The 14,344-nt window shown below is 43.7% G+C and overlaps 2 protein-coding genes across 2 annotated transcripts in view; one reads left to right on the top strand and one right to left on the bottom strand.

The window, feature by feature from the left end:
* The window catches only part of LOC307175471 (WD repeat- and FYVE domain-containing protein 4-like), a gene marked incomplete at its 5' end in the record, with an annotated part of 227,684 nt that overhangs the window by 155,911 nt on the left and 57,429 nt on the right, over positions 1 to 14,344 (top strand). Inside the window, one exon of the mRNA XM_079900580.1 lies at positions 794 to 856. Coding sequence (XP_079756706.1) covers positions 794 to 856 — 63 coding nt within the window. The remainder of the gene's footprint in view (positions 1 to 793; positions 857 to 14,344) is intronic.
* LRRC18 (leucine rich repeat containing 18) lies at positions 9,607 to 10,643 on the bottom strand. Its single transcript, XM_079901034.1, has one exon. It carries the CDS (start codon positions 10,560 to 10,562, stop codon positions 9,795 to 9,797), a length of 768 nt encoding a protein of 255 aa, XP_079757160.1. The 5' UTR covers positions 10,563 to 10,643; the 3' UTR covers positions 9,607 to 9,794.

Raw genomic sequence — 14,344 nt, 5'->3', positions numbered from 1 at the left:
ACTTAGGGTTGCAAGTTCTGAGGTGAGATTTGACATCCCTGGCCTGCATGTCCCAGGCCATTTTGTGCTCAGAGGTTCTAGCCTTACCTTCCTGTCGGCCCTGGCCAGTCACTGGCACCAGGACCAGCTGCTGGGTCCCAAGGGCAGGGTCAGAGTGGAGAAAAACAACTCTCGCAGAGAGGCTGTCTGAGCCAGCTCTGGGTGCGGCTCCATTGAATGTGATTCTCCGTTTGAGGTTCTTCGAAGGACTGCTGTTATATCGCCTCCTAAAATGTCTTCAAGTTCCGTTTTAGACCAAACTGAAGAAGTAGACATGCAATGCTGAACCTCAGGTTCATGTTCCCTTGTGATTTCTGTGCATTAAACGACGTTTTTTTCACAGTCGAGCTAGAAGTCTTATACATCCATAACTCAGACAATGAATAGTGCCAACCACACCCCACCCTTGTTCAAAGAGCATGAAAGTAAGATGGGACTTGTCCCTAGAGTACTACAGTGGCTGCTAAAATCAGCAATGGAAATGCCAGTGCTGGCCCAGAGGAGGTCTCTAAAACATGTAATTTTTATTGTAACTATTGTTTTATTGCTATCATTGCTATTATTAAGGCTAGAGCATATAATGGCAGAGGGTGCTGATGGGATGCCTCAGAGGTACACCCTGATCTAGGGGCAAATGGGGCCCACTGGAAGGGCAAGAATAAACCCAACCTCTAGCCTGCCTCTGAAAATGTTCCCATGGTGGTGGAAGAGTCTTGACTCTGCTGATAGAATAATCCTTTCCCTCTTTGTCTAGCTTCTGCTCTTTCCAACCTGGCTTGAAAGGAAAAGGCTTCACGGAGGACCCGCTCAACCTAAGGTAACGTGCAGGCAGGAGGCCAGCCATGCTCTCTGGGCAAGGTGTTGGCCTTGCTTTGACTTTCTTCATTGGCCTGACCCTGCTACTAAGAAGGCATGCAAAGAGCGTGTCAGTCTGCCTTCTGCTTAATTTTTCTCTCTCCCATCCTCGTACAACTCTCATCCTACTCCCCTAGTTCCTTCTGCCAATTAAACCTCTACAACAGACTTGAAGTCCCAAGTGCTCTGAGGCTTGTTCAGACCAAAATGGCAGGAAACCACCTCTGCCTGTGGTGGGTGGGGGGCAGGTTGCCCATAGAGGGGGCAGCCCAGGCCCAGCCTTGGTGTCAGGCCCTCAGGTTGAGGTGTGCGCAGTCCCAGGTCTGTCCTTGCTATTCGAGGCTCTGAAAACTCAGAAGCTAAATAAATAAATGTACAGTGATGTGCAAAGCATATGCTAATTTATGAGTCTGTGATATGGGCATCTTTCCCAGGAAACAAGTTGCTTATGGCCCCTTCCTAAGTGCCCCCCCCACCCCCTTACAAGTACCCAGTTCTCTGGAAGGCCAGTTCCGGATTGGTAGGTGCTTGTATTTCAGTTAGGAAGGGGAATAGGAAGAGGACAGTGGTTGCTATTTTTCTCCAGGAGTATGTGGGGCTAGGGCAGGGAGGAGATATGTTCAAAATATTTATAATGACTATGGAATGGGTGTCATCAGTTTATTTAAAAGGATTTACCCATAGCTTGTTATGTGTAGTGTTCGCTGCTTCACAGAAACAAGCAAAATACTGAAAATCTCCCCATTTATTGAGTTTACATTCTTGTGAGAAAGACAGAAAGCAAAATGAATGAAATATAAAGCATATTAGATAATGATAACAACCAAAGTCCGTCGAGGTAGGGTTTGAAATCTTAGGTTGGTAGGGGAAGACCTCACCCAGAAAGTTAATATTTGAATTAAGACTTGAACAAAGTGGGGAAACAAGTTATTCAGATAACTGAAGAAAGAACATTTCAGGCCAAGGAAAGAGGAGAGCAAGGGCCCCGAGGGGAAGTGTGGTGGGCTTGGCTGGGGCCATAGTGGTTGGGTGCAGTGAGTCAGTGGGAGCAGAGATGAGAGAGGGAGCAGGGTTCATGTAAGCCTTGGGGGCTCATGCTGATGGGGTCGCCTTTTACTCTGAATAAATGGGAAACATTGGAGGGATCTTGTGACCTAACTTATATTTTAAAAGACTTACTCTGGCTTCTGTGTTGAGAATAGAACATAGTAGGTCAAAGGCAGAAGCTAGGATACTGGTTAGGAGGTTTTTGCAGTGATGCAGGTGAGAGATGATGCTGGCTTGGATTGGGGGGGGTGGTGGCAGTAAAGATGGTGTGAAGTGCTCAGATTGTGGACATATTTGTACATGATTGAAGGTACATCTGGTGGGATTTGTTGACAAATCAAGTGTGGGTGGGGAATGTGTGTGTGAGAGAAAGGACTTAAGGATAAGACCAAGCATTTGGGCTTGAGCAACTGGAAGATGAAATGGGGAAGACCACATGAGGAACTACTTTGGTGGTGCAGTGGATATCAGGGGCTCAATTTTGGACATGTTAATTTTGAGATGCCTCTCAGATATCCAGGTGGAGATGTCATGTAGGTCATTGGATATATGTTTCGAAAGTCAAGGGAGAGGTGCTCCAGAGAAATACATATCTAAGCTCATGGGAGAAGAGCTTTGACAAAATGAGGAAGCCGAAGAGCTGGTTCTAGGCTCTGAGACCACCCAAGCAGCCAGGGCGTGAGGTGAGGCTGTGCTGCTGCGGTCAGCCATGGACTTTGGGATCAACCTGATTTGGGCTCATAGTACGTGCTCAATAAATGTAATTCCTTTACTTAGTTTTAGAATCAACTGCTGTGTATTTTGGGCATGTTTATGGAGCAGTTGATTAAATACAGGCGTTTGTGTTCTCAGCTCTTTGAGTTTCTCCCAGCCCTTCTCCTACCAGCCACAATGTGCCTACGTGAGTTTCAGAGGGGAAGGCAGTAGTGGCTCCCAGTCTTAGAAAGGCTTGGCTGGCCATTGCCCCATGCCTGGAATGAACTTGGCCATTTTTTGTTTGGATTACCAAGGACAAAGCCCAATTCATACACCGAGTCTTTCAAAATGCCTGCCTGCACTTTGCACACTCTAGCAAACATGAGCTGCTCTTCTCTGACGGAGTGCATGATCCATCCTGCAGGTTTTCACCTGGCCCAAGATGCTTGGCCTGTGCTACAGGTTTTCATATCTTCAACCCCCAGCTCTTCACGACTGATCTGGCCCCTCTAGAGGCCATCTCCCATGTACAGGAAACCAGAGCTTTTGGATACCAGAGTTTTGCCTAGGATTTCGGTGACAATGGCTGCCTCCATAACTGAATTCCAAGGATGTTCTATGGGCCTGAATCCCAAGTAGAAAATACTTGCAAAGCTGAGGTCAGCCTGGGATCCATAATCCTCCTCTGTCTCCCCATGGTACAAGACTAGACCATTCTGAAGCCAGCGTGGTGGCATAATCGGACATCTGTGAGGTGCAAGGCTCTGCAAGCATATAGGGGCTTCTAATGTAAAGCCAGCTAGATGCCCCTGGGTACGTGTCTGATAGCCAGAAAACTCCACGACGTTAGACATAGGTAGGCTCTGCAGAGACGTGAGAATAGCTGAAGTTACAGGGAAAGGGAAGCTAGTTGAAAATGAATATGTGAAGAAACACACATCTTTATACTTAAAGTTATCTGTACCCTTCCACAAAGGGCTGGAAACAGTTTCAAAACTAAATACAGGGTATAATGATCCTTTAAAAATTCCTCCCAAACTCCTTTAAAGGACAAAAACATAGATGTGATATCAGGTACCTGGAATGATCTAGTCACTGTAATTGTCCTGAAACTAAGAAAAACCACACAACTGTGCTAGGTTACATCATTTTCCAGTGACAGATCACAAGAAACAGACAGTTTGGGGGACTTTTTTGTTCTGGAACATACTTTCTCTTGGCACTGAGTAAATAGGATAGTGGGTAACAAAGAAGGTAATTCCCTTTCTATAAAAAAAGAAAAAGAGCACTATAGAATATAATTTTCTGTATTGATTCTCTGAAAAAATAGAGCCCTAATATTTGGGCTTATTTCTGTACAGACATTTCTTTGGGGCGCTAGCATGATCTGGCTCAGTTCCATTGCTTCCCAGTGATCTCAGTTCCTCTTGAGCCCAGAGTTTAGAAAACTCAGGGAAATACAAGGCCTGGTTGCCTATCTGGCCTTTCCTCTCTCAAATCTCTGTTGCACACCGTACACACCTTTGAATGGGCTAAAGGCATCCTTCCACAGCCGTGGTCCCTGACAAGTTCTGAAATACTTGCTGTGCCGTCAAGACAAGTGTCCCTGGGCTGGAAGAAGCTGTTGGTTGTGAGGCAGTGCTTATACTTGGGGCCTTACTGTATCTGCACGTCTGTAATTTCTGAAATGTTCTCTCAGTTGTGCAGCTAACTTAAATGTAATGGTTAGGATGAAATTCATTTTTTGGCACGAAGTTCTGCAGTTGAGTATGTACTGTCCTTTATAGCTTTCCTTTAAAGAATGAGTTTCCTTTACAGAGTATCTTTGAAAAATAATGAAAAACAAAGAACTTAGAAAAACAACCATAAGAAGCTGTAAATTCCCATAAGAAGATGATTCTTCCACGATAATCAGGGCACCACTGCTAGCAGCCTGGAGGCTAAATTTCAAGGACTCTGCCTCCCCACTTCTGCCTTTTCAGTCCCTACTCTTCCAGAGATCATCACTGATGACCAGTTGGGAGGCTGAGAATCTGTAATGTGCATGGTTACTTTGATAAAGAGAACGTTCAGGTCCATCACTGAATGGGGAAACATGCTCCTTGGGCTTCTTGGTAAAGCACACCTTGGGAGGGCAATTGTAGGGGCTATACAGCTCAGACCCTCGGGTTAGAGCAGAATCACTGGAACCAGAGGTGAACTAAACACCCTGGTGGGATAACCAATGCCCTGGCATTGTGGAGCTTCTCACATGGTTGGCTCAACAAGCAATGGGTAGTGGAGCCCAGTGACCTGCGGTGAGCTCTGCCTCGGTCCTGCTCAGATCTTGTTTTGGCCCCCATTCGTGTTGTTTCTTGTCTTACTTGTTCATGTCTCCTCTTAGCTCTATCCTTAGCCGTGACCTCAGACCTGTTTCTAGGCAGAAGCCTAACTTAAGCCCTGATCTCTGCACCAAGCCTGGCGCCTTTGTCCACCCATTCAAGGTGCTTCCATAGGGCAGTGGGCAGGTGCGTTAAAGTCCAGAACTGTGAAAGGAGCAACTTGCTGGCTCACAGTCCCCCCACCCCACTTTCTACTTGTACCCAGCCACCACCAGAAAACCTGGGACATGGGTTGAGAAGCCATGCATTGTCTTTTTATTATTTTAACATCTTTCTCAGGAATCTTCAAGGGTAAGATCAACATGGATAATTTTAAGTTAGGCCAGTGATCTGAAGTTAAGGTGCTCTTTCTCCTGAAATGCCTTAACTCTTCAGAATGATTGAGGAACTTTAAGCTTGCCATAGTTACTCATAAATTAGCACTTGGCAGATACAGAAAGATCTGTTTATTACTGCATATAGTCTGTAAGATTTTTTTTTTAATTTTAAAATAACTATAGATGCACAGGAAATTGCAAAAATAATAGAGAGGCCCCATGCAGCCTTCACTTAAATTCCACCAATGGTTACATCTTATGTAACTATAGTACAGTTTCAAAACCAGGAAATTGACATTGGTATGATATGTATGCATAGTTCTTTGTCCTTTTTATCATATGTGTAGATTCTTGAAACCACCACCACTATCAACATACGCAATTACTTTTATCACAGCAAAGATATCTCTTATGCTACCACTTCCTGGTTATGCCCACCCTCTAACACAGCTCATCATCCTTAACCCATGGCAACCACTGATCTGTTTTTCATCTCTACCATTTCATCGTTTAGAGAATTTTCTATAAATGGAATCGTAGAGTCTGTGACCTTTGGAGATAGGCCTTTGTTTTTACTCAGAATAATGCCCTTGAGATCCATCCAAGTTGTTGTGTATATCATATGCTCCTTTTTATTGCTGAATAGTATTCCATGATATGGATATATCAGAATTGGTTTAACCACTTGCCTCTTGAGGGAAATTTGCTTGTTTCTAGTTTGGGTCTATTACAAGTAAAGAAGACAATCCACATTTAATGTAATTTTCAAGATGTTAGGACATAAGTCTGCCATTTCATTTCTCATTTCCTGTTTTTTCCTCTGTTGTTCGTTTCTGTCTCTTTTTCCTGCCTACCTTTGCATTACTGAAAGATTTGTTAAAATTCTACTTTGATTTGTCTATAGTATTTTGGGGTTTTTTGGTATAAATTCTTTGTATAGATTTTAGTTGCTTGAGGTATTGCATTTTACATACATAACTTATAAGAGGCAACTGGTGTTGGGATTTCACCAGTTCAAGTGAAGTGTAGAGACCATAAGTCTTTTAAGTCTTAAAGTCTTCTTTTCAATTTTTAACCGTCTATAATTTATGTCTATCATTTTCTTAAACATTTCCTCTATATAAATTTAAAAAACACACACAAAATATTTCCCAAAGTCATTTTCACACACAGATAGTCTAAAGCAAGAGAGGCAAAATGAATTTAAGAAGCTAGTCAGTGGTTTGGCCGGCACTGGAGAGCCTGGCTTCCAGAACGTTTCCCTTGCCACTCTCTTCTCCTAACTGAGGGCTTTTCTTCTTCAGAGCTGATTAGCCTTCAAGTTTTTGTCATAAGCTACTCTAGGGAGATGTTGAGCGTATCCTAGGGATGAAGAGGCCAAGGCAATTACTCCAGGTCATGGAGGCAAAACACAGCAAGAGCAGAGGTTGCACGGGGGTCACCTAGGTCATGCCTGGCTTTCAGAGAGGGTGGTGACTGGGTTATAACGTGTGATAGGGGTTTTGTTCTATTTGAATAAAGAGAAAACCCTGTGACTTTCCTGTCAAGTATTTTGGGGCCTAATATACTCTCCAGAAAGTAAAGATGACTGCAGTATTTTAGGGCATGAGGGAACATTAACATTAAACCCTTCCTTGACAGAAAAAGAAATAAAATATAGAAGATGTTTCCTAACTGAGTTCTATCTCCCATCTTCAATTCATCTTACTGCCCGGATTTTCTGATGAACCAGGGGTCTAAGGTGAAAGTATCCTGGGGCAAGTCAAAGCCCCCTGCTTGTTTATTCCTCAATCCTGGTGCAGTTCAATGCACTTAAAACCCCTTCCTAAGACACGGCTATAAGAATAAAAGCAGCATAAAGCACCTGGAGATCAAGGATGGCAAAAAATGTCATCTTGCATTCCAGCCACTCAGTTGGAGGTAAATCCAGGAGAGGGGCTGGAGAGAGATTTTGGAAACCAAGCACAGTGGAGGAAGTTGCTGCAATGGTCAGGAGAGGGGGTAGAGGGGCAAACCTGGGGTCCAGACCAAGACACTTTGTAGGGGCACAGGGAGATCTTTTTCCTTAACTCATTAATTCTGAAGAAAAAGTGTCTCAAGCGGGAGGAATAGAAATGCTCAGTATCTAGATAACTAGCCATCACTTTCTGTTTGGCTCAAATGCCCCTGCCTGGATTCTGTGCTTCTTGGGTCAGAGATGAAGTATATAAAATAGCAGGATGACTACTTAGGGACATGTTCAAGGCCCAACAATCTAGTGGGGTCTCCCGGGCCTAAGGCATGACATCTCATCATGCACTTCACAGACATGTGTCCTCCTCTCATCTGTAGAAGGGCTTCTAAGAAATCATTGAGGACATTAAATGAAGGGAAAAATATAAAGAATGACATTCAGTGCTTACAAGGGTGCAGTGAAATGAGTTCCCTAATATATTACTGGTAGATATATAAATGGGTGTAAACTTTTTATAAGCTACTTACTAACATGTATCAAAAATTATTTAAAAACCACACCCTTTAATACAACATTAAAAAAATCTTAATCATACAGGCCTCATCACAAAATGATTTCTATTAGTGAAAAAGAGGAAACAACTTAAATGTCCAACAATTTGTTATAGTTATGTATAGCCATGTTTGACTATCGTACAGATGTTTTAAATTACGGTTATTAAGACCATGTAACCACAATGGGTTTCAAAGCAGGATAAAAATGATGTGAATGCTATTATTTTAACTATGTATAAAATATACACAGAAAAATAACTGGTAAGGAAATCTGTCAGTATTACAGCTGGCTTACACTGTAGAATTGTGGATACTTTAAGCTGCTATATTTAAAACTATGTTGTGGTATTGTTACTTTTATAATAGAAAACATTTAAGAAAGAGAAAAACTGGAAAGGGAATTTTGAATCTATATCTTCAGAGATTTTAGAAATATGATAGAGTTGTCACAGCTAAGCATTTCAAAGGAAAATAAGCAGTGAGGAGTGAAGAAATGGAGTATGCTGTCTGCTGTGGTTTATAACATGAAAAAGAAATACGTTAGTCATGCTGAACTAATGTATATTTATCTCTCAGGGCTTTTCCACTGACCACTTACAAAACTTGCCACCAACACAGGAAAGCTTTGATTTAAAACAAACAAACAACAACAACAATGAAAAACTTTCCTAAGGTTATCTTCCTTGATTCCTTTCTTTTAGGCAGTATAAAGGTGTGAGTGAGTGGTACAGGGAAGGTTCTCAGCTATTGTGAGTTCTAGAGTGACTGAAGACACTGTTCAAAGTAGTATTTCAGCTTTAAGATGCACCGAGCTCTAGTTCTTAGAGAGAACTGACTTCTACTGAGTACTTACTCTGTGAGCTATCTGCTTGAGACGCATGACAACGCTTGGAGTTGGGCTGGTATTACTCCCACTTTACAGATGAAAGGACCAAAGCTAAGTAAAATGTCCAGGGAGATGGCAAGTAAGAAGCAGAGCTGCTCTGGGCTCAGATCTGTCCAACTGCAGAGCCTTTGGCTTTTTCTCTATGCCAGGCTGGCCCTGCACACCACTAGGCTCTGATCTCCTAACTTCCTCAAACAATGGCATTATAAAGAACAAAGTCTTCTTTCAACTTGTCTTCCCTACAGGTTGCAAAGGGCAAGACAAGCTTTCCCCCATTGGACACAGTCCCTGCACCTAGCACAGTGCCTAGTAAGGTGTTTATCTATTGACTACACCAACCCCTATCTGCACCCATTCTTTCCTTATTCCACAAAGGTCTGGAAAAGCATTGGACATAATAAGATGGGAGTGAACCTCATTCATTCACAGCCAGTCAAGGGCTTGCAGGTTTAGTCTAGAAAGCTCCTAGAGCAAACTATGCAAGTGCAGAAAAGAGAAAGGGATAGGACTGCTTAGAGCCCAAGATGTTAATGCCAATACTTAATGATAATATCTGCCCATCTCTGTGGTCCAGTTTTGTCCCCTTGCCAAGACTATATGTCCATCTGCCGCCTACCAGCCCATGCTTAGAGATGCCTGACTTTTGAAGCCTGGCCCAAAACATTCCAATAGAACAGGCTCCACACTGGGGAGCTGGTAGTTGGTCCAGAAATGTGTGATAATGAGACTAAGAGTGTGCTGGCGGTGTCAGCTGCCCAGGCCACGGGCTGTAGGCAGGAGAGTTCTGGGGCAGAAGTGAGACAGATATCCCTTTCCTGACTCATTGTGCTTGTATGTGCGGGTGTGTGCACGCAGAGAAGACAGAAGTGTACGGCATGGCAAAGAACTAAAAGCCCTTCGGTCAACAAAATCACAAGCCAAGGAGGTAGGGAAAGGGATTTTATGGGCTTGGCTGGAGGAGCTAATCGCAGTAACGGAAGAATCCCTCAGTTTTGTGAGGATGTAGCCCATTGTCATCTCGCCTCCCTCCCTTTTCCCTTCCTGCCTTAGGGTCAGGGTCCCAGGTCACCTCCACTCTTCCTGGGATTCCTTGGCCGTGGAGTTGGGTGAGACCAAACTGGAAAAGATGGCCCTTCTCGGTTCCACCGTGGCCATGCTTTTGATTTTGTTCAGCTTGTCCTGGGCCTGTTGGCATTTTCTCAGGCAAGGCCCACATAGATCCTTCTCCTCCACCAGATATAGGTTGTCCGGCCTCTTGATGGAATCTACGAACGTATCTGACTCCTCTGCTTTGGGAAAGGGGTTTCGCTTTGTGTTGAGCTTTTTCAGCTTGGGGAGCTTGGAGATGCTGTTGGGGATGGTGCTCAGCAGGTTGTCATGGAGCCCCACCTCCTGGAGCTCCTTCAGAGCGCCTAGCGTGGTGGGCACGCGGTCCAGGTGGTTCAGACCGAAATTCACAGAGCGGATATTCTTGAGCTGATTGAGCTCCACAGGCAGCCCATCGGTGGTCAGCCTGTTGTTGCTGACATTGAGGTAGATCAGAGAGGTCATCTGGCCGATGGACTTAGGGAGCTTGTCGATGTAGTTGCTATGCAAGTCCAGCCACCGCAGGTTCTGGAACTTGGAGATTGAGTCTGGAATCTTCCTGATCATATTCCGGCTAAGGTTGAGCTCATCTACATCACTGAGTCGCAGAATACACTTGGGAAAGGTGGTAATTCCCATCTTGCTCAAGTCAAGGCGTTTCTTCCCATCAAATGTGATCTTGATACAATTCTTGGCCACGCTGAGGGTGATCTTTTTACCCTTGGGGCGTTTCCCACCCTTGGCCATGTTCTTTTAGTAAGGAGGTATGTTTGAAGTATGTTGTTCTGATTGGTGATCAGTTAGAGAAAAAAGTCACGTGAAACTGCTAGAAGATAGACTCTGGTAAGAAGAGAAAAGATATCCAGTTAGGAGATGACATAAGGGTACTGGACTCCCCCCACATCATAATGCTTCACTTTCTAATGGTTTGAAAGGAGAGAAAGAGGGGAGTGGAGAGGAATTAGGTCATCAGCAGAAATAGCCTAGCCGAAGATCTTCAGCAGTTGAATGCCCTCTTCAGACCTCAGTGCTCCCAGATGTAAAATGGGAGGTTCAGGGTTGGCCTGAAGGATGCTCAACACCCCTCTGGCTGTGCCATTCCCCGACTTGGGAATCTCTCCATTGTCTTGGGCTTTCACATATTCCCCCTCCTGGGTGTGTGTGGGGAGGGTCGGGAGATAATGTCTTGGATATCTGCCATTTCCCAGACCCTCACTTAAATCTAGTCTTTTCTTAGAGTTATCCCACAAGTTCCTGGGGTGGGACTGCTGAGTTCTCAGAAGGAACATAGCCTGGATATAAGGGAGTAAAGGTGGGAGTTAAGAATGACTTGTGTATTACATCCCTCCTCACCTTCTGGACCCAGAGGAACTAGTCAGGCCTTGGCTACTATAACTGCAGTGCAAATAAATGCAGCACAGAGAAGTCTTTGCTTAGCCCCCAGGCAGGAAAATGTGCCTACACCATGCCCGTGAGCACGGAAGAGGGGCCAGGGTGGAGCCTGGCAGAATTGAAGAGAATGCTGCCTTCTCCCGCCTCCTACCCACCTTGTCTTCCTCCCCTCACACTCTTCACACTGAGATCCAACTGTAGACACCTCTGCACCGATAAGTGTGATAACAGATTTCTGCCATCGGAGAAGTAGAACGTACAGAGTGACGGGTAATTTCTGGCCTCACAGTGCTTGCTTAGAAGTCCAGTTCTACCATAAATAATGTGCTTAAATTTTCAGTGCCTCGATTTCCTTATTTGTGAAAACAGCTCCCATTTAGGACTCTAAGGGAGTGTAAATTATCTAAACTATAAAGCGCTTACAGCAGCGTCTGGCACACAGTAAAAGCTTGATCATGTTAACTATTAAGCATTACTATCAGGAACCTGGCACATACTGATTTTAATCTTCAACAATCCAGCAAGATCCACAGGCTTATCCCCACTATAAAGAGAAGAAGACCGAGGCTCAGGAGGAGGAAGGTCTACAGTCAAGAGGAGGACGCAACCGGCCTGCCTGTTCTAGAGGCTCTTTTCTTTTCTACAGCTTGGTGTCTCTTGCTCGCTGAGATGCTATTTTGGACCAAGCTCCCACTCTGGACAGAAGCGTGCTGTCAGGAGATAAATGCTCGCACCGCTTCCTCCATCTCCAGTAGGGATGGGTGGGAGAGGTGCTCTGCGCTTTCTCTACTTCATCATCCAGGCCCTTTATCAGGAACCATGTTTGTGTAACACATGGAGCACCAGCAATCAGGCTGTGTGAGCCTATATCACATGTTTTCCTTGTACAGTAATCCTCAGTGCCAAAGGCAAGTAGGTAGAAATGCCTCCCACGTGCTTATTATAAATCCTGCTCTTGCCACTCCTGGCTGAAGGTTTGAGGATTCCACCCTATGCAAGTCCTACTGGATCAGAGCCTCCTGAGATGGATGGAGCCCTCCACAATAGCCCGATGAGAGTATTCTCAGCTCTCAGCCGCATTGATGTTCCTTGGAGCGGACCTTGTAAGCTGAACCTATTCTTTAGAAACAGTGAACTGACCACATTCAGGCATGATTGGCTGGTTACCAAAGACAGTACTGTGTTCACCAGTATTGAAATATCTGTATTACACAGCTGTGTGGAACCAGATGGGGCAAAGCAGTTTAAAAATGAAAGCTGGGGTTCCAGTCACAGTTAAGATGGAGTAAGTGCGCTCTGCCCGTCTCACCCACTGAATGCAGCAAAAGGCCCAGGGACTCTGAAGATAAGTGGTATGAGGCAGATTGGAGAAGTAACTCAAAGTAAGACCAACTTTGCACCAGTGATGACAGATTTCCAACAAAAACCTCCCTCATTGGCCAAGGACAGGGAGACGGGGCCTTTTAGGGTCAGGGTGAGGGAGATCCCGTTTCTTTCTATTCATCTTTTCCATTCTCTTCTGCCTCAGCCCCAGGCAATCCTGTATCATTCGAGTCAGGCATGCAGGCACTTAAAACTCTAAACGGGGAGAACCATTGTCTTTGACCAAACTGTTGTCCCAGGTGTTTGGAAGTTTGCTTTTTTCCTCTCTGTCCCACTGCTCCTTGGCCCTGGAGAGAGAAACCGTGACAGGAAGTACACAACAGGTTTAGAAAACAAGTTCCCTGGATTTCTAGCCAGAAGACCAAGGAGGGGAGGGCAACTCCTGGGAACCACAAAGTGTTGGGGAGATTGCAAAGAGGAGAGAGTTTAATAAAGTTGTATATGAACTCCAGGATACACCCTGAGCTGCCCACGAATAGACCAAACCCTGAACAGGGTCTTGAGTACCTACTCCCAAACCCTGAACCCAAAGGCTTTGTGAATTGAGCACTGTGCAGGTTTCAGACTGGCGCCTGGATAGCAACACGAAGGGCTGATTCGAATAGTACTGTAAATTCTTTGCAAACTGAATGGACATTATAAACGTAGTCTACAGAATCTACAGAAGGTTTGCCAGAACTTGTAGCCTGTGACTACCTGCTCAAAATATACGTGTATATATCAATATAGATATAAAGATACATCCTAGAAGAAGAAGAAGAGGATAAAGGCTTGTGGTGCAGAAAAATATTTGAAGGAAAAATGGGTAAAAACTTCCAAAAGTTGGTGAGAGACATAAAAACTACAGATTCAAGAAGCTCAGTGAACTGCAAACAGGATAAATAAACTCAAAGATATCCACGTTCAGACGTTATCAAACTGCTCATAATTAAAGCAAAAATTAAAGAAAAAAACAACACGTAGCCTACAGGGGAACAGCATACAAATTATTACAGGTTTCTCACTAGAAACTGTGAAGGCCAGAGGTACTGGAAAAATATTTTTAAAATAATGCTGAAAAAAAAGAACTGTCTGCCAGACAGTAAATAAAAACATCCTTTATGAATGAAGGCAAAATAGACATTCTTAGATAAATGAAAAATAAAAAGATTTGCCACTAGTTGAGCTGCTATCAAAGAAATGATGAAAGAAGTCTTTAGATGAAAGGGAAACAATACTAGAGGGAAGCTTGGACCTTGAGAATAAGGGAAGAGCAATGGAAATGTAAATATGTGGTAGATATAATAGGCTGTTTTTCTCCTCTTACAATCTTTAAAATACGAACGATGGTTGAAAGCAAAAATTATAACTGTCAATGTACGTAGATGGAATACATATGACAACTACAACATAATGGGGGAAGTTAATGACACCTGTAAGGTAGGTAAGATTTTTACATTGCTTTGGAAGTGGTAAAATGTTAATTCTAAGCAGGCTGTAGAAAGATAAGTATGTATATTTTAGTCTCCAGAGCAATCGGAATGGATAGTTTTCAGAATGGATTATAAAAGAAAAAGAGCCAATTATATGCCGTCTATAAGAAAAACACTTTAAATAAACAAAAGTAAGTTAAACTAAAAGAATAAAATACTTGTATATTTCACGTAAGTAAAAAAAAAAAAAGTGCAGGATTTCTGTGATGAAAATTGCAAAACACTGATGAAACAAAGCAAAGAAGATCTAAACAAATGGAGAAACATACCATTCATGAGCTG

This window comes from Stenella coeruleoalba, assembly GCF_951394435.1.
Source record: "Stenella coeruleoalba genome assembly, chromosome: 16".
Lineage (NCBI taxonomy): Eukaryota > Metazoa > Chordata > Mammalia > Artiodactyla > Delphinidae > Stenella > Stenella coeruleoalba.
The sequence above is the reverse complement of the archived record's forward strand: the minus strand, read 5'-3'. Positions and strand labels throughout refer to the sequence as shown.